General features: G+C 46.8%; 1 protein-coding gene across 2 annotated transcripts in view; it reads left to right on the plus strand.

The window, feature by feature from the left end:
• The window catches only part of LOC100935262 (heat shock factor protein 3-like), a 55,070-nt gene extending 36,348 nt beyond the window's left edge, over positions 1-18,722 (plus strand). For both annotated transcript variants that reach the window (XM_031945044.1, XM_031945045.1), the window contains exons 5-11: positions 2,766-2,847; positions 3,019-3,185; positions 7,401-7,631; positions 10,882-10,993; positions 11,914-11,979; positions 15,824-15,893; positions 16,817-18,722. In XM_031945044.1, the coding sequence (XP_031800904.1) occupies positions 2,766-2,847; positions 3,019-3,185; positions 7,401-7,631; positions 10,882-10,993; positions 11,914-11,979; positions 15,824-15,893; positions 16,817-17,145 (1,057 nt within the window). In that variant the 3' untranslated portion in view covers positions 17,146-18,722. The remainder of the gene's footprint in view (positions 1-2,765; positions 2,848-3,018; positions 3,186-7,400; positions 7,632-10,881; positions 10,994-11,913; positions 11,980-15,823; positions 15,894-16,816) is intronic.
• Positions 18,723-23,125: the final 4,403 nt, after the last annotated feature.

Raw genomic sequence — 23,125 nt, forward strand, 5'->3', positions numbered from 1 at the left:
TTTCGGTCTTAGGAAACCTCTTAGAAATCTCTGCTCCCAAGGAGGGAAGATTATCACAAATTCCCCAGATTAGTCGATTACCTAGGAGGCCAAAAGGAGCTAAATATGAATTCCCAGTTAAAGGTTTTGCTTCCGAAATGACCCGTGGCAGTCCTCTGAGATGAGGCATTTATAAAGATGGAGAGAAGAAGGACCAGGCTGAGGAAACCGACAGGACTCCATGTGAAGGCAGGCCACAGCTTTGGGAATACCCGACTACAGTATCCTGAGCACCAGCTGGACAAGGACAGGCAGCGATGACACGCCAGGCTGTTGCTGTACATGGCACCCATCTGTCAGCGCCCAGGTGCCAGCCAGCTTCTTATCCAGAGGCCCAGCTGCTTCCTGCCCTTTTCACTTTGGGGGTCTATTGTATGTTACAGGAATAATAAAGCTCTCTGGAAGGAATTGGGCATCCTAAGACAGAAGTACAGCCAACAGCAGCAGTTGTTATCAAAGGTAGCAATTGCCCTCCATAGGCTTCTCCTTTTTACTCTTCTATGAATTGATGTTAGCACAGGAAGCCCCCTTCGGCAATGAGCTTTATTTGGCCATGATTTTATGGGTTGGGTTTTCCCAATGAAAGAACTCTTCCCTTCCTTCATCCTTTCTTCCCTCCCTCTTCCTTCCCTCCTTCCTTCCCTCTCTTGATGGCCTGCCTACTGGTAGTGAGCCTCTGCATGTTTACTCAGCCAGGCCTACCCCAAGGACATTGAACTCTCTGGGCCACTTAGGCCATGCTGGAAGTCTTTCTGGCAGAGTTGAGCTTGCCCGAGCCTTGAGCCCTTGGGCTGCCACCAAATTTTCATCAACTGAAGACTAGGCAAATGTGTTGGTATCTAGTAGTGTTTCAGAGAATCTCTGTTCACTTGAAGCATAGAGTGCTGATTGAAATATATACTTTGTGTTCTCAGATCTTCCAGTTCATACTTGGTTTGGTGAGAGAAAACTACATTTTGGGCGGCAAGAGAAAAAGGTGAAATTACTGGTCCCTAGTACTCTTTCTGTAACTGGCCATAATTTCCCCATTGCACTTCTTAGCTTTTGGCTCAAGGTATTTAGTCAGGCCCACATGTGGCTCATGTATTTTGTGGGTGGGAAGCGGTACCTTTCAGGAGAGCCAGCTGGGCCCTTGGTGAGCTGCTGGTTGCAGCAGCATGTGGTTTTTGAAGGTGGCACTAGATGGGTTAGTGGGTTAATGACAAGCTGCCTTGGCGCAGACTGGTCCCAAGGTGGGCGGACCCCAGTTGCTGGCAATGAAATTTTTATTTTAGGGCAGCTCTGGCTGGGGTTAGCCTGGGCAGTGACCAGATCCCTAGGGCTTTGGCTTAGCTCCGGAGAGGATGATGGAGAAGTGGGATGGGAGCTTGGCTCAAGTCAAGAGCCATAAGGTTGTTTTCCAGCTCAGAAAGTGTCTCGTTCTTTTGACCCTGCACGAAGGCTACCTTCTTGGAGACTCTTTCTTCTTCTGAGGGATCATAGCACGCGTACCACCTACCTCACAGGGTTGTTGTGAGGAAAGCACTTGGTAAACTTTAGCCGAGCTATGAATGTTGTTAGAATATTAAGATCCAATGAGAAACAGCACCGAGTCCTTTCTGAAATTGATTTTCCCCAGCCCTGCCCCAGGATCCCCTTAATCCAGCTCCCTGACCCCAGAGGTGGTCCTGGAGCCATGGTGGGGATGCAGCCGAGCATTCATCCTCTATCCCCAAGCCCTGGCATTCTCAGGAGCTTCCCCAGACCCATCCCATGTCCCTCAGCCCTAGACCTGGCCTGTGGTGTCCCAAGCTCATGAGCACATTGTGTTAGTCTTGAAAAGAGAAAGCATTGGGCTTCAGAGCATTCCCTACAGGACACTCTTTCCACCAGACCCTTGGTACCAGGCCAGGGATTTTACTCTCCAGTCGAAGGCAGCAGGCTTTGATTAATCACCAACTGTGTGGAAGGCACCGGTATGGTAAGCGCCAAGGAGGCAGAGAACTAAGGCACAGACCATCTTTACACAGCACAAACTGTGGGGGAAAAAACAAAGGCCTGTTGGGTCCCGGCCTGATGTCCGGAGAGGGGAAAAGGGAGAGGGCTCCTCTCACCAGGGGAGAGGGGGGCAACTAGGGGAATGGGGTTTACATTGATCTTCCTGGGGGTTCTGCTAGTGCTTTGAAGGGGTACAGAGTGACCTGTAAGGGCACTGTAAGCCCTGGAAAGCAATACCTATAGTTTCCCTGTTTCACAGATGAGAGGAAATGCTGACTCAGAGAGAGCATGTGACTTGGTCTATGGCCCGTTATCTAGTAGGTGCCAGAGGTGGGATCCAAACCCAGGGGGTTCCTGACTCCCCATGCCATCACCCTTTGAACCAGGACGTCTTGAAGGAGATTTGCATGAGATAAGGCTGGAAAAAAGGAGGTTGGAGCCAGACTGGAGGGCCCATCCTCAGACTGTCTAAACAAAGGAGAGATGATGTCTGTGAACAAGGCCTGCTTCCATTAACCGTTCTCGATATCAAAGTTGTTTAAGCCTGAATAAGAAAAGAATTCCCCCTTGTAGGGTTGGAGTGTTGAGTTTGAGTAAACCCTTGCATAGAGTTATTTCCAATGAGAGACCTAAACTCAAGACAATCTGTTCCCACTGGGACCAGCCTCACCAGATATCCTGGAGTCTGTGGGCCCACCCCTGTGTGATTCTTACTGCTAATAGTGCATGGGACTGCGGTGTCATTGCAGGTCATTGCCAGACGTGTCTGGTTCCCCGCCTTCGAAGTTCAGCCGCCAATGTGTCCCGATCCCTGTGGACGGTGGGGAAGCTGTGAGTTTGACGGAGAGAGTGATGGTGGGGAGGGGAGGTTCCAGTTGTGTGTATATGTTAGTGCTGGTAAATTCTCTGGTCCTTTTTTGTATCATCCGAGCTGTGGAAAACCAAATGCCAAAATAAGCAGGCTGTTCATCCCCAGTTCCTATCCCCTTTGCTTCTGTTCAGGTGGATGTGTTGGAGCCTGTTCCTCCAACTATCCAAGACTGCGATAACATCACGATCCAAGATATCTCAGCTGCTATGGATGATGACCTCCTTGACTTTGGGGTCCCAGATTCCACTTTCATGGGATCTCCAACTCTTTCTGAAGATCTGCCAGGCCTGATGGACGGGTAAGCATGGGAATTCCCCTTTTGGAATTTTTGCTGCCTACAGAGGAAAGAGGCTACACTCAGGAGCAAAGGTGAGGTGCTGTGAAAGTACCAATTGACTTCTGGGGGTGTTACAAATAGGGCAAGAGTCATAGGATCCTAGATTGTCCAGTCCAACCTCCTCATTTTACAGAGGAGGAAACTGAGTCACAGAGAGGAGAAGGGACTTGCCCCAGGTGGCACATGGGATCCTAGGTCTAGAGATGGCAAGAACCTCCATAAAGTCCAAACCCCTCATTTTACAAGGGAAACTGAGGCCCAGTGAGAGGAAGGGCACACAGCTAATAAGTATTTGATATGGGATTGGAACTCGGGTCTTCCTGACTTCAAGTTCAGTAGTCTATTTGTTGCCCTAATCGTGGAGCGCGTCTCATTCTTGGCCAACAGAACCCATACTTTTAATTACTGTCCCAGTTGTGGCTGACAGGTTCTACACTGATCAATCTATGTTCCCTGATGTTGGCTTTCTTTGGGACTTGGTGGCGTGGCCTTGGATTTAGGGAAAGAGGAAGGAAGGGAACAAGCATTTATTAAGTTCCTACTAAATACCAGGAACCGTGCTAAGTGCTTCACAGATATTAGGGTTTCAAATTCTTGGCCACTTACTATCTGAGTGATCCTGGGCAGTTCTCTTCCCTGGGCCTCAGTTTTTTTTTTTTTCTGTGACCTCCCAGGTTGTTTTTTTTAACCATGCTGACAGGTAAAAAGCTTTTTGCAAAGCTTAAAGTGTTATGGAAATATGAGCTGCTATTATTGTGCCTTTTGAAGAGCAGGATTTCTTTAGAGAATGGGTCCTGCTCCACCCCAAGTACTGGTTCCAGGAGTAGCAGAAAATCTTCCTGGCTCGTGGTCAGGCCTTTGGTGATGAGTCCCTCCAGCCTTCTCAAGGCTCATCCTTGGTCACAAGGCTCCCCCTAGAAGGGTTCTTCACATGATCATCTGGTAGAGCCACAGTCTGACTACTCAAATGGCCACAATGGTCTTTTTGTCTTAAATCATTGCTCTTCCCCTGGACGATAAGGGCTGTTGCCCTTGATGGCTTCAGAAGGTCCTGCCAGCTCTAGTGCTAGGATTTCTATGATCACTTGGTACCAATCCCATGAGCTCTCACACCCTGCTGCCTCACTGGCCCGGATGTTCCACTGAGTGCCCAGGGTCCCCTCCCCACCAGGAAGAGGCCTCTGATTCAGCCCATGGAGGGACTGAAGCCATCATTACCCCAGGGCCACAGAGCTCACCATATTCAGATAAGACACTTAACACCGAAGAACTCAATTGAACAAATTAATTTGCTCATCAGAGAAATAAAATGTTTTAAAGTAGACTCATGGAGGCCAGAAATGTCAAGCTTGTTAAAAGAATATCATTAAATGAAGCCATTAAATTGAAATGGAAACTTGGGCCGCCTAGGAAAGGCCCTAAAGTCCGTTGGTGAATGTGAGGTTCTGCATTAACTGCCAAAGCAAACACAGAGGTAAATAGGGACGATTTTTCCAGCTTGCCTGCATAAAGGGCCCTCTGTGGCAGGCAGAAGTAAGGCCTGGGGAGCTAAAAGAGGCCTGGGGATGGGCGAGGTCTGGGTGGTCCAAGCAGAGGTTGGCTTAGGAAGGAGGACATTCCAGAGGAGGAGCCTTTGGCCCCAGAAGGAGCCTCAGGATATTGGCATTGGGAAAGAGGCACTGGATAAGGGATGGACTTATTTTGGGGGGGAGGGGAGGGGGAAGTTGGCAGTCAAGAGCTGTTGGAGCAGGGAAATGGGGGGAGAAGGGGACACGATTTTGCCTGTATAGCTATTTTGAACAGTGGGTTGTGGTGGGAAGATGGGGGTAAGGCACAAATGGCTGGATGCCTGGTGTTGGTCTCCAGATGTTGACCTCTTTTGGGTAAGCTTTTGCTCCCTCACCACCTGCAGAGTAGGGTGGTGGAAGGCGGCCACAACTCAGAATCAGGAGACAGGCATTCTCCCCTATCTTTGACTGACTGGGAGAGAAGGGGTTGAATGAGACGGCTCAACTCTCTGAGCTGAGTCTTAATGTCCTCATCTGTTTTTTTTTAAAGGGCGGGGGAGAAGATGATGCTTAGCATTACGCACCTCACAGGTCTGGGATTATTGCTAAAAGCGCTAGAGTAAAGGTTTGCTGTCTTAATGCTGGCAGATAATGGGGGTACTAGGAGGGAAGAATTGGGGGGATGTATACCAACTGTCCACAGCAGGGCTCAGCTACAGAGACAGAATAACATGAACAGGGATCTAAGTGGAGTTCCAACTTCGCTGTTAAAATGTCCTAGGAGATAATACAGTGAGTGATGGTTGTTAAGTGGGCCTGTCTACAGCACATCGAGTTGGAGGAGCCCCAATTATCCACTTTGGGCTTTCGGGCAGCTCTGCCATACTGACAGCTCTCCAAACTAGCAAGTAAGAAAGGAGATGGAAAATCACGCTTACTTAGGCAACTTAATTAGCCTTGGAAGTCCAACTTAATTAGCCTTGTGCAAAGGAACATTTGATCCTTTGGGAAAATTAGCCTCTGCCTTAGCAGCTGGAAGCCTCCCCTTCCCCCTCCTCTTTTTGTATTTCAGCTCCTTATCCTTTCTTACTTCCTTGGGGGGAAGGGGAGCTGGGGGCTTCCTGTAAGAAAAGCACCTCATAAACCCCTGGTGGAAGGAGAAAAAAGGAAAAGTCCAGAAGCCCAGCTTTAGCAATGGCTGTCACTAGACAAGCTGTTGCTCCATTCTGAGCCTCGCTTTCCCCATCAGTGAAAATGGGAGAAGTAATCCTTGAAGTCCTTCTTCCCAATGTTGTGAGAAAATTCCATTGTGGCCCCTAAAAGCTTCAGCAAGATGGGCAATGATGATGGTAGTCCCTCGTTGCCAAAGTGGCTGATGGGAGCCTGGCTTCCAGAAGAGCCGAGCAGGAGTGGAACTCCAAGCTTGGCTGGCTTATCATACGTAGGAAAGAATAGACGGTATATGGTGTTGTCAGAGACTGCCAGGTGTATGGGACTTGGAGATCATCTAGACCAAGCCCTCCTTGTGATGGTCCAACATCATTCACAGTATCCTAGGGCAAGAGTGAAGGGCCAGTAGAGGTCGTTTCATAGAGAGGGAAAGTGAGGCCCAGGATAGGCAAGGAACTTGTATAGGGTCGTGCAGGTATTAGGTGGGAGAGCTAAGATTTGAAGCCCACATCATTGATTCTAAATTGAGTTCCTTTTCCTTTGGACCACACTCCCATATTGATAAATGGATGGCTCTTGCCATCGTGGAGAGGGTTCTCATCCTGCCCCAGCCACCACATGCCCCGGGTATAGAAGTACCAAGGTGGAGGGAGGGAGCAATAAGACTGGCTATCCCACAGTGGGATCTTCACAGTGTGAAGCTGAGTCTTCCCTCAGGGGACTGAAAAAAGGACCCACATCCATTACAGGCCTACCCCATGTGCTTAGATGTACTGCTCAGGCAAACTCACCTCCTCGGCTCTTGACAGTGTCTTTCTTTTTAAGAAGAGTTTTTTTAAGTGTGTATTAAGTTGAATATACTAGCTTGAACATCCCCTGGTTGGCTGCATATTCTGTTCTACTTCCTTCTCTTTTGTATGAGTCTTTTAATAGGCTGATGATCATCTTCTCTCTTACTTTTGTATCACTGCTACTGCTCCCCATAATTCTCCCCTCCAAAAAGTAAAAGATGGCTGTTGGTACAAATCGGTAGAATCAAGCCAAACTGATTGACACGCTGCTCGTATCTGAAACCGTACGTCTGCTTCTGCACCTACACAGGGTCGGGAACCCTGATTGGCCATTACACTGATCAGTTATTTGTTTTCTTAATGATGTTGCTATTGGGTAAATCTTTCTCCTGGTTCTGCTCCCTTCACTTTGCATCAGTTCATCTAAGTTTCTCTGAAACACTTATTTATTGTTCACATTGATATTTCGTGACATTTATACTCCCAATTGATGGGCACCCTCTCAGTTTCTGGTTCTTGGCTGCCACAACAGGTGCTGCCATGAATATTGTTTCCTCGATGAGTTCCCCCATCAACAGAGGTGCTCAGCTGGAGATGCTTGTGACACTGTTTGCCTGATTTTCAATGCATAGGCATATGTTGGGGCTGAGGAGAGATCCTGGGGGGTATCTGAGCTGAGAGGTATCCACATGTTGATTATTTCTTAGGAGTAACAGTCTGTCCCCTCTGAATATGATGCCATCCTTCGGGCTGGACTTGGATATGAATGACTGTCCACTTCAAATCACTGATGATCCCCTGGAGGATAATGATATTATGGACCTTCCTCTGGAGCTGCACCCCTCCCAGGACATTGATTCTGAAGACCCTGCTGCCATGATTGAGTCCATCCTGAACAACAATTGCATGGCTGGCGAGAATGTTGACTTTTTGGACAGGTACCTTGCTCCCATCAGGGAGGGCCAGGAGAGTTGGGGGGACTTCTGTGAGGTTTTCACAGGGTGAAGCTCACGCAGGAAGTGGCTCCACTTGCTACTCTTTGGAAGTCCTTGAGACCTCCATGGTAAGGCTCAAGAATGGGTCAATGCTGACAGTGGAAGTCCTCAGACTGGAGTAGGGAAATGAGGGGCTCTGGTAGGGGGATGGTTGCAGTAGCTGATGGGCACCATTTACAGTCAAATTCACTTTCTTTATTGCTACATTAAGTCCCAAATTGGAGGAACCTTGAAACCCTCCTTACTTCGGCTGCTTTGAGGATACTGTACGGAGAGCAGGCTTTTGAGACTGAAAGCTCTGGGTGCGAGTTTTGCTACTGCCCAATGCTGGCCCGGGCACCTTATTAACACTGGGGAGTTGTTTATATCAGTTGAAATCATCAGCCTTATTCCTCTGCCTGTCCTCTGAACTGGACAGAGTGTGGTGGCAAATGTGAACCTTCCTACAGAGAAGAGCAAAGCCGGGCTTTGTGTGAAACAGATTCTCTCTTATGCATAGAGTGCTTCCTTTTGAAAGGAGACATTATATTGAACCCCATCTTTTATACAGCGGGAAACTGAGGCCCAGAGAGAAATGACTTGCCCAAAATCATGCATCTGGTAACTAGCATGGTTGACAACTCAAAATTCAAGACTTCTGAAAACATGCCCTTGGCTCCCTGTGGCCGTGGAAAATTTGATGAGATAGCAGGAAGCGGTCGAGGACACTAACTCTTCCTCTCTTCTCTACCCCCCCCAAACAACAACAAAAACCCAACAACAAGAATAACACCCCCCCCCAACAGCGACCAGGCACAGAGGAAGGCCCTGGGTTCCTCAGCCTGAATTCCCTTCACTTCGTTCCATACTCATGTGTTTGCCACCATGCAGCTTACAGTCTAGTGTTGGGCACAGCTAACCCACATGACTGACCCACTGGGGGAAAACTGGTATTTGAATTGGACTGTAAGGGATGGAGCAGGAAGAATTCAATAGGTAAGGAGGTCACAGGTAGGAAGGAGGAGAGTGAGGAGGAAGGGAGGCAGACCAAAATAAAAGAGGGGAAGGGAGGGAGGGGGACAGACCCCCCCAAAAAAAAGAGGGGAGGGAGGGAGGGAAAGCCAGGCTTAAGGATTAAGTAGAGTCAAGGTATAGAGGAGGCTGGGCATCTTCAGGGATGGAGAGGAATCCCTTTGGTTTGGTATTCATCTGTGGCAGAATTCTTACATGTGCAAGTAGCTATTTGAGGCTTGGCCCCAAAACAATGGCAGAAAGGATGTCTTCATTTCCTGAAGCGAGAAGGTTGTGCGCGCTTCAGCAGAAAGCCTTACTAAATCAGAGCTGTGAAGACACTAGCGTCAGCAGATCTCTACCCAGGAAAAAACTGCAAATGGCATGCGAAGGAGAGGCGGTGGCCCGGGTTTCGGCCCCGTCAGCACGCCTTTGCAGAATTGGATGGTGCTGGCACACTTTTTTGGGCCTTCTCGTCCAGGCTCTCGTTCCTCCGCTTGTGGGGAGAGGGTGGGCACAAGTGAATTTCACCAGGCCTAGGGAAACGAATAGTTTACCCAACCACATAGCCTGCTGTAGATTTTCTTTTTCCTTTTTCTTTCTTTTCACATGACAAAATGTATTGCAAAATCTTTCAGACAGAATGTAATATAGAATTATAGAATGTAGAATTTACAAGCAGAAGGGACCTTGAAGATCATCTGGTCTTATCCCTCCATTTTACAGATGAGCAAACTGAGGTTTAGAGAAAGCTGATTTCAATGTCATCTCCTTATTGCATTTTTATGAAATTACACTTTTGTTCCTCTTTTGTGTTTTTATGTTTCTCCTTCACTTTCCTTTGTTTCCCATGCTCCCTAAGCCATCCTTTGTAACAAAGAAAAGAGAGAGGGAAAAAAACCACTACAGTAGTTTGGCCAAATGAACAGCCACATCCAATGGGTCCATTCTGATAGAACGTCCAGTGCTGCACACATGCTTTATTTTCTTTCTGGCAAGAGAGAACTGAAATAGGAGACGTTGCGCTCTCCCTGCCCTGCCCCGTATCTCATTGCGTTGCACTAGGTCCGAGAGCTCAGTCGGGATTTCTCAGAGATTTAACTTGGGATCCATGTATGGGTACCTTGACAGCCATGCTTCAACAAGAGCAGATCTGTGGGATATCGAGGGGGGAGGCTCTCCCTTTGCCCCATCTCACTTCTCCCTTGTGTCCTACTTGCTGGTGTACAGAAGGGATCCTCCCAGTGATAGACTGAAAACTCGATTCTTGTGAAACTTCATGTTCCCTGTACTAAACACTGGGCCTATAGAAAATAGGTGCTTAACAAATAGCCGATTGAAAGAGGTAGCATTTTTTCAGCCGACCTTATTGAATGAATGATTGCTTACACTTTTGGGCTAAGTCAAAAGCTGTAAATATTTCTGTGCTTACAGGATTGGCTTAATGATTTTTTTTTCTGAATGCCGTGTTTCCTATCTATTGACAAATTTCAAGCACAGTATAATTCATTCATTCATTCAACTGCAAACACTAAATGCCTATTATCTTAAGAGAGAGTGTGAACAAATAGAACATTACTTGATGCTGGAAGAAATGAGGTTATTTCAAAATCTCATTCGTTTTACAAAATTGACAAGCTTGTTGAAATTCCTAGCAGCTCCTCCCTTCCTCTTAGACCAGTGGAATATTTTGCTCCCGCTCTAACCCGGGCATAAAAACTCCCTTTGGAAGAGATTGAGGAGGGTTTCCCATTTCGGATTTTTAGGGTCTGTGCCCGCATATGCACATACACTTGCTGCATGCTCTCGCACGCGCGCACACACACACACACACATACATGCACGCATTTTCCCTTCTCTCTCTCAGACTTCAGAACTCTGGTATGTTGCCTGGAAGGGGTGGCACTGTGTCTCAGTTCTAACCAATGAGTGATGGGGCCGCCATCCTTCTGAATAGCAGCGGGCTTTGTAGGCTAGACATGAAATCCCTTTGACTGGAGAAGGCCATATGGTTGGTGGTTTCATGTTCTAGGACGTGCCACAATCTGTGAAATTTATGTTTTGTGGTATTTGCCCAAGGATATCCTGTGGTGTTGGGCTCAAGCTTTATGAATCCCCTGTCAACTAGATTACCATGTTTTCCATTGGCTTTCGTTTGCTTTTCGGCATAGATTTTAAACTTCCCCTCTCCTCTTCATTTAAGGGATGATATGCAGGAATTTCTGAATGCTATTGAAGCTAACCTGGAGGAGCTCCAGTCCATGCTAACTGCAAGAGAACAGGTTCCAGAACCAGACTTGGACCTCCTGAATGAGGTGAGGGCAGCCATTTGTTCTGGGACTGGATGGCTAATGTTAGGTCTAGGATTCACAAACATTTGTATTGAAGAATATCACACTGACTCTTCTCTCCTGCACAAACAACTGACAAGCAAGGAAAGTGAGCAAGAGCCAGGCCTTGTGATTCCTAGGACAGTACTCATCACACTATTTCCCAGCAAAATATGACTTTTAGCCTTCAGTTTCTGAACTAGAAAATCAAAAGAAAATAGAGCCCTTCTTCGACCTATTCTAACATGCATATCTTTGCAATGTGATCTTTATTATCGTTCTCACTAGTACCAGAGTCACCTCATTCACTTCAAACAGCCCTTGTAAAAGCAGATATGTGTATAATGGTTGCTGGACCATGACCTTTTTCTTAGTGTAGCCATAACTCTACGTTATAGGGAACTCCCAGACTGGAAAGTCTCTTTGCTGTTGCATCATCAACAGCCCATCTGGAATTTGGAGCTCCAGAGAAATGTCTGGGCACAGACTGAATATGAAGTTTGGAGTGGCCAGATTTTCCCTTCTTGCCAGCATGATAATCTCTGTTCAGAAGCAGTTGGTGGGGCTGGTACATATTTAACAAGTGGTTCACCAGGGAGTGGGGGTGGGGGAGGGAATCATGCACACAACAACTTTTTGAAGTTTAAGTTGGAGCATTAATTTGAATCTGGAAAATTAACAAAAAAGTCAAGCCCAATTTGTAACATTTGCCAGTTTCCAAGGTATAAGTGCTCACACTGAAAATCAAAAATGTAATTCTCAAAGGCTGCTAAGAACCGGCTCTGGCAGCATTCCCTCCAACAGCCCCATCTGAAACCTTTTGTGCTGCCATACCAGAGACATCAAACCTAAGTTCTTAAATTTAAAGGATCGCATGTATTACATAATTATTTTTTTCTCCTCAGATTCCAATTCCTGAATTTCCAGTCCTGAACATGAACGAAGCAGGAACCTCATCCGATATCTCTGATGTAAGAATGAATTCCATCTAGCTCCAAGGATGATCTCTCTATATGTATTTACTGTCAAGTTATGACACTGTGTATTGGCTACCCACTGTGAAAGATTTCCATCCAGTGGTGGGATCACTTAACAAGAGAATTGCAAATGAGTTGTATTGTCTGTATTGTCCTGATTGCCTATGACGTCCATACAAATTAAGGTCATTGTTGCTGATAAAAAAGCTACACTGGGAAGATAAGGGAGGGGAGGGTTAGAGTCAAAGAACATTTGGGTTGGGGCAGGACAAAGGAGGCGTGGTTCCATACACTAAGGGCCCATACAAAAAGATGGAGAGGTTTTAGTGGGTTGTGGGCTCTGTAAGACTCCACCGTGTGACATAATGGCCCAAAGAGCTCCCCCGAACTTAAAGGTGGAATGGCGTCTGGAATGAGAGCAGATGAGAAGCAGGGCTATCGTCTTGTGCCTTCCAGCTCCAATCAGCGAGTTGTGGCAGTTGAAGGGGATGGGTACTGGCTGGTTGTGAGGGCGGTGTCTAGAGGGAACTCTAGCAGGCTCTCATTGAGGCCTTTACCTGCCATTGGCAAAACACTGCTGTTTGAGACACACCATTCGTTGTTCACTATTGTCCAACTTCCTAGATCTCAGCTGACCCAAAGAGGACCCAGGTCACTTTGACTCTCTGGGGACCCTAGCCCTAGAGCCGGAAGGGACTTTAAAGGCCGTGAAGTCCAAGCTCTCATTTTAGAGTTGAGGAAATTGAAGTCTTTGGAGTGACAGTGACCTGCCTGTGGAGTCATCAGAGTCCTGAACTGACTCAAAAGCAGCTTGCAGACAGCATTTCAGGCATGATGCCCAGGGTCAAAGGAAGGAGAAGGGGGAACAAAGCGTTGGAGTGTTCTGGAGAGGCAAGAGGAAGGCCCTGGAGTATCTTGAGCAGGGCAGTGACATGGTCAGACCTGGGCTTAATCAAGCAGCTGGAGAGAGGAGGGATTGGAGAAGAGAAGTTTCCTCTCCTTTCCCTCACAGAGATCCCATCATGAGGCTGACTTCAGAGAGCTAGGGAGCAGAGTGAAGGATCTCAAGTTGTCCAGAGCAAACACATCCGTTCATATAAAATAATGATCTGTTCTGTTTCATCAGATGATCCTTACAAATCCCACAACATTACAGTTAACATAATTGAGAAAGCATGAAAGGGTAACTGGCTGATGGCACACACAGCCTTGTTCTGCAAGAATTGACACTGGTTAAAGGGAAACATGGGCTTTAAGTTGGAGAGGTCGGTGCCGGGGTCCACTGGTCTGGAGTCAGCCTTTGTGCATCATCGTCTTTTCTAAATATCTGCCAGTCATCTCATGTGGCAGAGATTTCAAAGGGAGAAGAGCAAATGGTTTCCAAAACCAAGCGACACGAGCACTGGGGAGGCCAATTTCATACACTAGGCCGCTCTGTCCCCAGCTCTGCTGGGGCCAGCGTTTCTCAGAGGCTTTTGGCCATCCAAGATCGTTCCTACGTCGAGAGTTGTCATCATGCATTCACTTCATGCACATCTTCCCAGGTTTCCCTTCGTTCTTCACGTTGGTCATTCCATCTCATTCACATCCACAGATGTGAACATACCGAACAGAGGTAGAAGTGCTTGCCACATGTGGAGCATTTTGGAAATAAAATATCTGGGACATACAACCCCTGCTGCTGGGGAACCTCTGGTCTGGTAGCGGGCCATACCACTATGACAAGCATTGATGCACCAGACTGCACTGAGTGCTGGGGATACAAAGAGGCCGAAGGAGCTCACAGCCTCATGGGGGAGAAGACACGCAAACACCTGTGTCTAAACAAGATCTAGACAGGATTCATTCAAGATAGATCCAGAGGGAAGGCACTAGCGTCGATGGGGAACTGGGAAAGGCCTCCTGCAGAAGTGAGTTTTGGGGTGAGGGGCACAAGTAACCAGGAGGCAGAGATGAGCAGGGAGAGGGAGTGTGGTGTCAAAGGATGGGGTGGGATGTGGTGGATAAAGAAAGAACATGGAGAACAGGTGAGTGAAACAGATGGGAGAGGATAGCCACATTTGGGGGGGCGGGAAAGAGAGGCCGGTCTGGTTGGAACACAAGAGGGCACAGCAGGGAGGAACATGAAATAAGGCTGGTTGGTAAAATGGCAGCAGAATTTGGAGGTCCTTGAATGCCAGGTAGAGGCATTGAAGCCTTCCTTGGGAAGATTTTATGGAAGCAAAGGAGGATCCTGATGAGAGCAACTTCTTGGTCATCCTTCCTCCCTGCCCTCTATCACATGCCCCCGGCACTTAGTTGGGGGCCTCTGGCATTCTCATGGATCAGGCCGTGTCTTATGACTTAACCTAGACGTGGCTCTTCACTTCATATACCTGGATACACTTCACTGATGGAGTTGAATGATCTCAAGTTCTGGCTTTACCAGCTTCAGGTCTGTGTTACAGACAGTCACAGAGTTGCCAAGTCGTGATTCTTTGGGGACCTACACACTGGGCATTTGTAATGAACATATTACCTGCTAATTGCTTGAAAACAGGCTCTTCTCTTCAGTAATTGAGCCACTCTCCCTGCACACTTCTCGGTGACTTTATTTCCTAGCACACCTTCCACAGTTGTACAAATGAGACCTTTCTTTAGTCCAGTCTTTATTTGTAATAATGATATTTACCTGTAGTGGTTATTTTGAGTAACAAAATTGTCTTCAGTACTCCATTCTAGTGGCTAAAGGTGCTCCTTTTCACATTAGAATAGAATTAATTGTAGGACTTAGAAACAGGAGAGGCCTCAGAGAGTACCAGAACTGGAACTCAGAATATTAGCTTGATCCAGAAGGGACCTCAGAGACCATCCAGTTCACCCTCTTTACTTTACAAAGGAGGAAGGTTACAGGTGCAGGTCTCCCACAAATAAGCAGCTCCTGAGTTAGGGCATCGTGCTGCCTTAGCCGATTGAGTTTCTTTGACACTTTTCCCCTCTGGCACGCTCATCCTTTATTTTTTTCCTGTCTGGATGTCATGTTTCCCTGTGAATGTTTGGGGCGGCCAGACACGTCCTGGGCTGTTTTCTAAGTCCCAGGTGGCCGAAAGCCCATCTCTACTCACCAGAAGGAGCAGCCCTGCACCGCTGACACGTGAACTAGGTAATGATGGTTCAGGGGGGATATCTCAAAGAAACCCATGATCCTCTCTGCTGCCCCTTCCCTCTGAACATAGCAGGAGGACTCTGCTGCTGAGCAGAAGCTGCCACCTTGCCTTCTCATCACACATGTCTATTCTGCCTGGGAAATTGTTCATTTGTTTGGGCTTCCCCCCCCACCAAAGTCCTCCCTTCTTTTGGCCCAGAGCTACCTTTTTGCAACCAGGGAAAGGGAATGAATGGCATTGATCGAACTCTAAGTGGCAGACCTCTCCCAGGGCACTGGCCCTGGTGCTGCGACTGAGCCAAGAGAACTTGAAAGCCTCCTTTTTCTCCTCTTCCTGTCAGACAGAGCAGGCATGTTTGAAAAGTCGGCTTGTTTGGACTTCAGTCCCCCCCCCCCATTCAGTGTTTGCTGGTGTCCGTTCAGAGAAATATTGGTCAATATTAGCTCAGGCAGAATCGCAACTGGACCATTTGGTACACTTGGCTCAGCAACACCACTGATTGATTTCTCCCCATGTCTGGAGAGCAGTGAGCCAAAAAAGTCAGACCCTTGCAATGAGAGAAGAAAATGGACTGATTCTTCCTTCTGTTCCCATAATGGGTCTGCAGAAGGGGGCTTCCTTATTCCTAGGACTTGAGTTCTGTCTCTAGGAATGAGGAGCCTCTAAACATGCCTGCGCTTTGTTCCCTCTAGACCCTGGCTCTCACAAGGAGTGCTGAAGAAGGTGGAATGACCAGTGAATTTGGAGCTGATGGAAATAAAGGTAGGAGAGAGGCCTGGGGTGGCAAGCGGCAGACCCCCTGGCTTCTAGGCCCACTCCTACTGGGTCATGTATCTGGGCACCTTAAGCAAGTCATGGCCCTTCTGGGAGCCTCCTAGCTCTGCCTTGCCTGGCCTCATAGACCTTGTAGGCCATACTGCTCTTCTGTCTGATGGAAGGAAGCGATGATACGCCCTGCTCCTTAAAGGAAAGCCACACATAAGCCACACATTTTAGGCTCCTAAAAAGCCATTCCACATGACAGTAGAGGAAGATCAGCGTTGTTCCCAATTCTCTTCTCCTGGGGGCTCCCTTTGGCTCAGTTCCCCATGGGTTGGTGCCTTAAGTTTAGCTCAGTCAAGTTCAGAGGCTCGTCACCAGCTTAGCAGCTCTCAGAGACCCTACGGGGCAGGGGGCCTCTGCTCTAAGGAGCAGTGTGTCGTGCTGGCATCAGAAGACCTGGGTTCAAACCTTATCTGTGACATTAAGCACCAGTGTGAGCTATTTCCTTCCCTGTGAATGAGGAGGAAGTTAGACTCTAGTCTCTGATGTTCATGTTTCATTCTGGTGATGTGCATGTCTGACAGGTGGGAGAGAACACCTGGTCCCATTGGTGAGTGCCCAGAGCTTTTAAGCGCTTCTCTCAGAATCCTAGCTGAAGCCTGTAATCTTGGTGAGGGGGGGCGCCTGCAGTAGGACCAAGGAGGAGGACTGGTGTCGGCTTCAGAGCGAGCCATCTCTGGCTTTGCCGGGCACAGCCTTTGGCATTGGACCCAGTCCCTGGGCTGGCTAGTTTGGTGCTGATAGCAGGGCATGTGTAGGTCCTGGCCACATGCAGCTTTGTCCCCTCAGAGGGCTCCTTGGTCTCAGGACGCTAATAGTGCCTCTGTCGCATAACCAGATACTCAATGTGGTCTTCCCTGCAGACATGCAGCTGGTCCAATACGTGGGCAATCCTCTGCTTTCACTGTTTGAAGAGCTACCTTCCTTTGAAGACAGACCCCAAGATGCCAGAGACTTCCTCCTGACTGACCTGGAGAATGAGGATGTGCCCACCTACTCGGAGAATTCTGATGATCCTCTGTGCTTGGTGGCACCCAGCCTGTCAGATGATAACGAGAATCCGCTTGAGTCTTTTGAGTCCCCACTGCTCTCGGAAGACCCCAATGGGGAGTATAAGCTATTCCCCCTCTTGCTTCTCAGCCCTGTCGCTAGCTTCGTCGAAGAGGCCTCAGAAATCGAAAACACCACCTGAGTCCCCAGAGCTATATCCCCCCTGCCTAGCTTCCTCCCCGTGTCCGTGAAGCCCACCACCATCTAGGGCCATTAGTGGCTAACCTCCTCACGCTGTCAAAGGGCAGGCCCTTGGGAGGGTGAGTGAGTGAGTTAGCAGATGTCCTGTGGTATCTGGGATAGAAGTCTAGCCGAGGAGGAAGACGTGGGATACACTGGAGGCAGGGGGAAGCACCCATTCATTCCAAGCCAAAGTTCCAATCTGCAATTTTTAGGGTATGTTGTTCTTATATAGGTGAGAAAGCTGTGTTTCAGATGTCATAAAATAGGCTTGTTTCTTTTGTGATCCAGGGACTAGAGCATTTCCTTGTGCACCATAAGATCTCCCATCCCAGGATTCCCCTGGGCTCATCTGGTCTGTCATATAGAAGCAGGTGATTTTTCTAGTACTTCAAAGATGGAACAAAGCTTTTTTTTTCAAGTTTAGTTGCATAGCCAGTCACATGTAGCTCTTTTTCACCTCTTAGACTAAAATCTAGTTTGGTTATTTACAATTTTCTTTTCCTATGGAAAACGCAACTTTTAACATGGAGTGTTATTTTTACATATGGCTGCTCCATTCATTTCCCCTACAATCTGAGGGTGCCCCTTCCCTGGGGCTGAGCCCCACCTACACCTGTATGGCCTTGTGTAAGGACCCCCAAAGGCCAGCCAAGGCTAAGGTGGGGAAGCCTATGTCATTTCTCCATAAGCTAATTACCACAGAACACACAGTGCTCCCTGGGATGACATGAGAAAAGAAGATGAATAGGCTTCCCAAACTCCCTGTTCAGTTCCTCCCACCCACCCACCCATTCCCTCCCCTCTAGCACCTTAGCCAGGCTCAGTGTTCCAGTGTAGGTCAGATGGGTAGCTCCCTTTTCGGGCAATTGTGCCTTAGAAGTTGGGGGAGAGGGATGGGAAGGGAAGGGGGTGGCGAGCAATACTTCATCCCATTATCTTCTGTGCTTTCTCCTTTGTCTAATGGGTCGAGTACCAAAAAGCCAGTAGCAAAACTAAACTCTCAAACTATCTCACTTTTATTTTGCACATGTCCTAAACATCTAAGATATTTAAAATTTTGCATAGCGTGCATTATAAGAAAAACAAGCTTCAAACAATTTCTGCCTTTTAGAAAATAGTTCCCCCCCCCGCAAACCCCTCCCCATTTTTCCCATTAATTGTGTTCTTCTAGTCCCTTTTTTTGGTGTGCTTTGTTTTTGTAGCTCTTTCTCGCTGCTTTCTGTATACACTCTTTCATGTACTTCTAGTGCCTTCCCCATAAAAAAAATATCGTGTTGGGGAAATTGTATTCTGGCAAATATTAGAGTTTCCAGCTGCATCACCTTCCAAACAGCAGGTCCTCTTAGACAACACATACATGACAAACTAATGTCGTCTTCTTTCTAAAATGGAGACCCTAGGTTTTGATCCATAGAAACATTTGGCACGCTGTAGTTGGCACAATTCACACAATGATGAGATATGATTGTCTCCTGCCATGTAGCTCAAATGCTGTTTCAACTTTTTTACACAAGGTAATAAAGAATATCACCAACATTGGATGATTTGTTTTCTATTTACCCTTCCTGCACCCTAACCCAAAAGAAACCACCTCTGACCTTTCTGTGTGCTCTCCATCCCTCACAAGTATCTAGGGTAACTGATAAGGAGACTGTTTCTCCCAATACAGAAACTATGGGGTGCATGGCTTGGTGACAAATGTAGTAGGAATGAGTGTGTATGAGACAGGCAACCCAGAAGGCTGGTCTCCCAAGTCAGAAGACCTGGATTCAAGTTCTGTTTCAGACGTATGCTAATGTGACCCAGGCAAGCAACTCTTAAGACAGTAATTATGGAGGAGGTACCGATCTACCCTGGTCGAGTGAATTTCCTCAAGGATGGAAGTGAATTTCCCATCCCAGGAAGCCTTTAAGATGTGGCTGTATGGCCAGTTGTGAAAAGAGGGAGCAGAGAGTCTCTGTTGAGCTGTGGGTTAGATTAGCAAAAATTCACCAACATTTGAGTATAGCAGCCAGAGGAGCAGAATGGTCCTGAACAGGTCACCCGATGCCCTTGGGCCTAGAAGAGAATTGAGATTCCCTTATTCCAAGTTCTCTGGACCAGTAAAATCGTGAGTTTGGGCAAGAAATACAAAGATAGAAGTCCAAACTGTCGGCTGCCCTGGAGGAGTTGCTCTTCTTGGGGAGAAACCTACACAGGATCGTTGTGCGAAATACATTCAAAGTAATTTCAGGAGTAGGGAGCGCAGATGCTTGTGAGATCCAGAATGACGGAGAAGTAAGAAGAGGGACAACCCCACCCTGCCTGGAATCAGTTAATAGATAGCAATTGAGCATCATTAAAGTGCCCAGTACTCCTTTAGTTCTGGATTGACAAGGATAGTCTTAGGGTCTCAGAGTAGTCGAGTACTACACAAGTAGCAGGCCAAGCAAATGGACCAATGAGGAAGAGGCTGTTAGCTCCTAAATAAAGAGGGCTCAAGATAAGTGAACCGATCATAGAATGCTAATCAGAAAACTAATAAATGTTACATCGAGGGATGTAGATATATAAATAGGCATGTGTAAATAAATGACACTAAAGTCGTTATCAGAAAAAATACACCTCAAGATATTTAACTATTGGGATGACTGGATAAGTCAGTAACCTCTGGGCCTTGTAAGATTAAGGGACTAAAAGCCTAAGGTCCTTTGTATTTGTCACATTAAGATGCCCTCTAAGATGGACAATGTGTTGGTCAATGTAATCTTCAGAGGCTCTGAATATCACTGCACTGGAAACACTGGTCTAGGTAATCTCATAAACAGACTCCAGACCCAGGGTTCTGCATCTTTCCTTGGGTACTGGATGCTTGCGTGGTCAGTCTGCTGAGGTCAATGGACCTCTTTTCAGAATCAGGTCTTTAAGTGCATAAAATACACAATCCCAAAGGAAAACAAATATATTGAAATCCAATTCTCAAAATACTGTAGAAGTATGCTCCTCTGTCAAAGAATCCTTTCTCTAAAACCCCACACTTGGGATAGAGGGGCAAACACGAGAAAGGGGGAATGATGTCCAGAGATCCCTTTCATCCCCAGCTGAATCTGATAAACTCCTTCCAGTGGGGGAACCCACCACTCAAGTGCCCCCGATGGCACAGGCTTTTGCAATAACATTTGCTAGGGTGTCCATGAGCAAATACAGGCACAAAATGATAGGGTACGGAGCAGAATGGCCAACTTTGGCCTCTCTTTCTTCTACCTGCCCCCAAAACATCTGGATCCGGGGCCAATTCATTTTTCAAGAAGCAAATAGTAAATTACTAGACTAGGGACTGCTTTTTTAATGGTGAGATAGATTCCTAATGGCATAATAAGCAATTTGAGAGTCAGGTGGGAGAGCACCAGACCTGGATTTAGGGATGCCCGAGTTGAGATTTGCTTCAATAGCTATGTGAGTCTGGGAAAGTGACTTAAATCTCTTTGATTTATTTTCCCCACCTATAAAATGAGGATAATGATAACATCTACCTCCCACGTATCTTGAGGGACTTTTGACCGTCTAAGGATAATCCTCATTATACAAATGAGGAAACTGAGACCCAGAGAACAAAGTGGCTGGCAGTCAGTGACAAAATTGGGCTTTGAAACCAAGGTCTGTGGTTCCCAGGCTATTCCCCTGTTCTTTGATGAAGCTTTAAGTGGTCAACAACTATCACTGGGGATTTCATATGACCTCCAAGACCAAGTCCCATTGAATAGGGACACAAATCCCTTTCACATTGTTTGTTTTCACTTCCTCTTTTTTTTTTTTTTTTTTTTTTTTGAAGAGGGAGGTCAGTCTTCAAAAATGAGAACTAGGAGTTCTAAAATTAGGGAGGAAAAAGGAAAAGACATGGGCAATCCATGTCTTGATGATTCATCATCATCATCATCATCATCGAAGCATTTACATAGTGCTTTGAGGTTTGCAAAATACTTTCCAAACATCTCATTTGATCTGGCCTTTCCATCCTGCAATCCTGATGCAACAGTGGAGGAATAAGACTTGGTAAAGAAGGAAAAAGTGATTGCACACAGAAAGATGACAGTTCCCAGTTTTCCCTTTGTTCTGTGGGCATATATGTGCCCCAGGGACCCACCCGTCTGTAACTGAGGTCTCTGCCCGCTCTGTCAGTTGACAAAGGGGAGGGAAGGACTTAGTGTTCAAACATAGCCTTCTGACCCCATGATATGGAGGATCAAGGAAATACAGCCACCTCCCATTGGGGATGGCCAGTGGGGAGCCAAAAGAGAAGAGACGGGGAGAACTTCCCTTTTAAAGAAGGCACAGTTTATTTAGAGCCAGAAAATGACCTTGGTCTGGTACTTGAGATAACAAATGGCACTGGATTCAGCTAGAAGAGCTAGTAGAATGATGCTCCCTTCAAAGTTATCCCTGGCCTCTTGTCAATTATCTCGGCTCAACTCACTCTCAACCATGGTCAGTCACTCTCTGGATCGCCCAATTATTTCTACAGTTGATCCCGGTTCCATTATCAAGAATTCCAAAATTTCTCTATTCCCACCCCCCAACACCCTATCATTCCATCTCCTTCCTACGTCTAGATCCTAGATCTATTCTTGGGCTTCACCGTTCCCACTCCCTCCCATTTCTGTCCCGTCCCATGTCAGCACCCCAGTTCTAGGTTCATTTTAATCCCTTTTTAATTTTTGCTGTGTAAAACCAGTTAACCAGGTCCACTTGACATTGTGCTATGCTCTCAAACCCCTTGCCTTTTGTCTTATCAATGCTCAGGCCTTGCCAAATCCCTCGCACCTCCTTCCATCTCCTCTACTTCCTCTCATATGCTGTTTGACAATCCTGGAGAAAGTCACATAACAAGGTTATCTTGGGGCCACTACTAGTTGTCTTTTCATCTCAGCCGGGCTCTCACTGCAGCAAAGCAATCTGTGTACTCTTCCCTAAATGTTTGTTTCTCTGTTGTATTCCCTGTTGTTCCCAACTTTAAGACTCACACTTTCCATATCTCAATTCAGCAGAGGGCCTGACCTTACTCGTGCTTTACAAGAGGCCATTGAACATGATCTCCCTCCTCCCTTACTCTGTATCTCAAAACCTTATGTGTCATCTCCCATACTCTCCTTGACTCCAGTCTCAAACAAAGAGGGCCTTTGCTTTCCAAGTCCACCTTTCTACTTATATGCTTGTTCCTATCTCCTCCTACTCCTCCATCAGATCTTCCTGGGCACGTTTCCCCTCTCTGTCTTTAACCTTCGATACTTTCCTATTCACCAATTTCCTTGCTTGCCTGCAGACATGTTCAGGACATCCCCATGCTTTAAAAGCCTTCACTTCACAAGTCTGGTGCTCTCATACCTGGCTCTAAAACTGTTACCCTTTTAGGGAACAGACAAATGGAGTCCCAGATCAGATTTGAATGCAGATCTTCCTGACTTCAAGCTCAGCACCTCATCCTCTGAGAAACCAAGTTGCCTCTATTATTAATCAAGGATGTCAAAGGTTGTAGAAAGGTCAAGGACTGAGAAAAACCTCCATATTGGGCAATTCAAAGCTCCTTGGTAACTTTGGAAAGAACAGTTTCAGTTAAATAATGAAATTAGAATTCATATTGCAAGGGACTGAGGAATGAGGGGGAAGGAAGGAGAAACAGAATTACCCTACTGTGCCCCTCAGCAAGTCAATTAGTTCTGCTTGCCTCAGTTTCCTCATCTGTAAAAATGAGCTGGAGGAGAAAATGGAAAACCACTCCAGTATCTTTGCCAAAATAAATCCCAAATGGAGTCACGAGGAGTCAGACAGAACTGAAACAACTGAACAACTTTTCAGGATTGTTCAAATGGATCAAATAAAGTATTTGCATTCAGTAGGTGTTTAATAAATATTGATTTCCTTGATTCATTCTTTTATGACTCTCATCTTATATATTTTCTTCT

Source organism: Sarcophilus harrisii, chromosome X (genome assembly GCF_902635505.1).
Source record: "Sarcophilus harrisii chromosome X, mSarHar1.11, whole genome shotgun sequence".
Taxonomy (NCBI): Eukaryota; Metazoa; Chordata; class Mammalia; order Dasyuromorphia; family Dasyuridae; genus Sarcophilus; species Sarcophilus harrisii.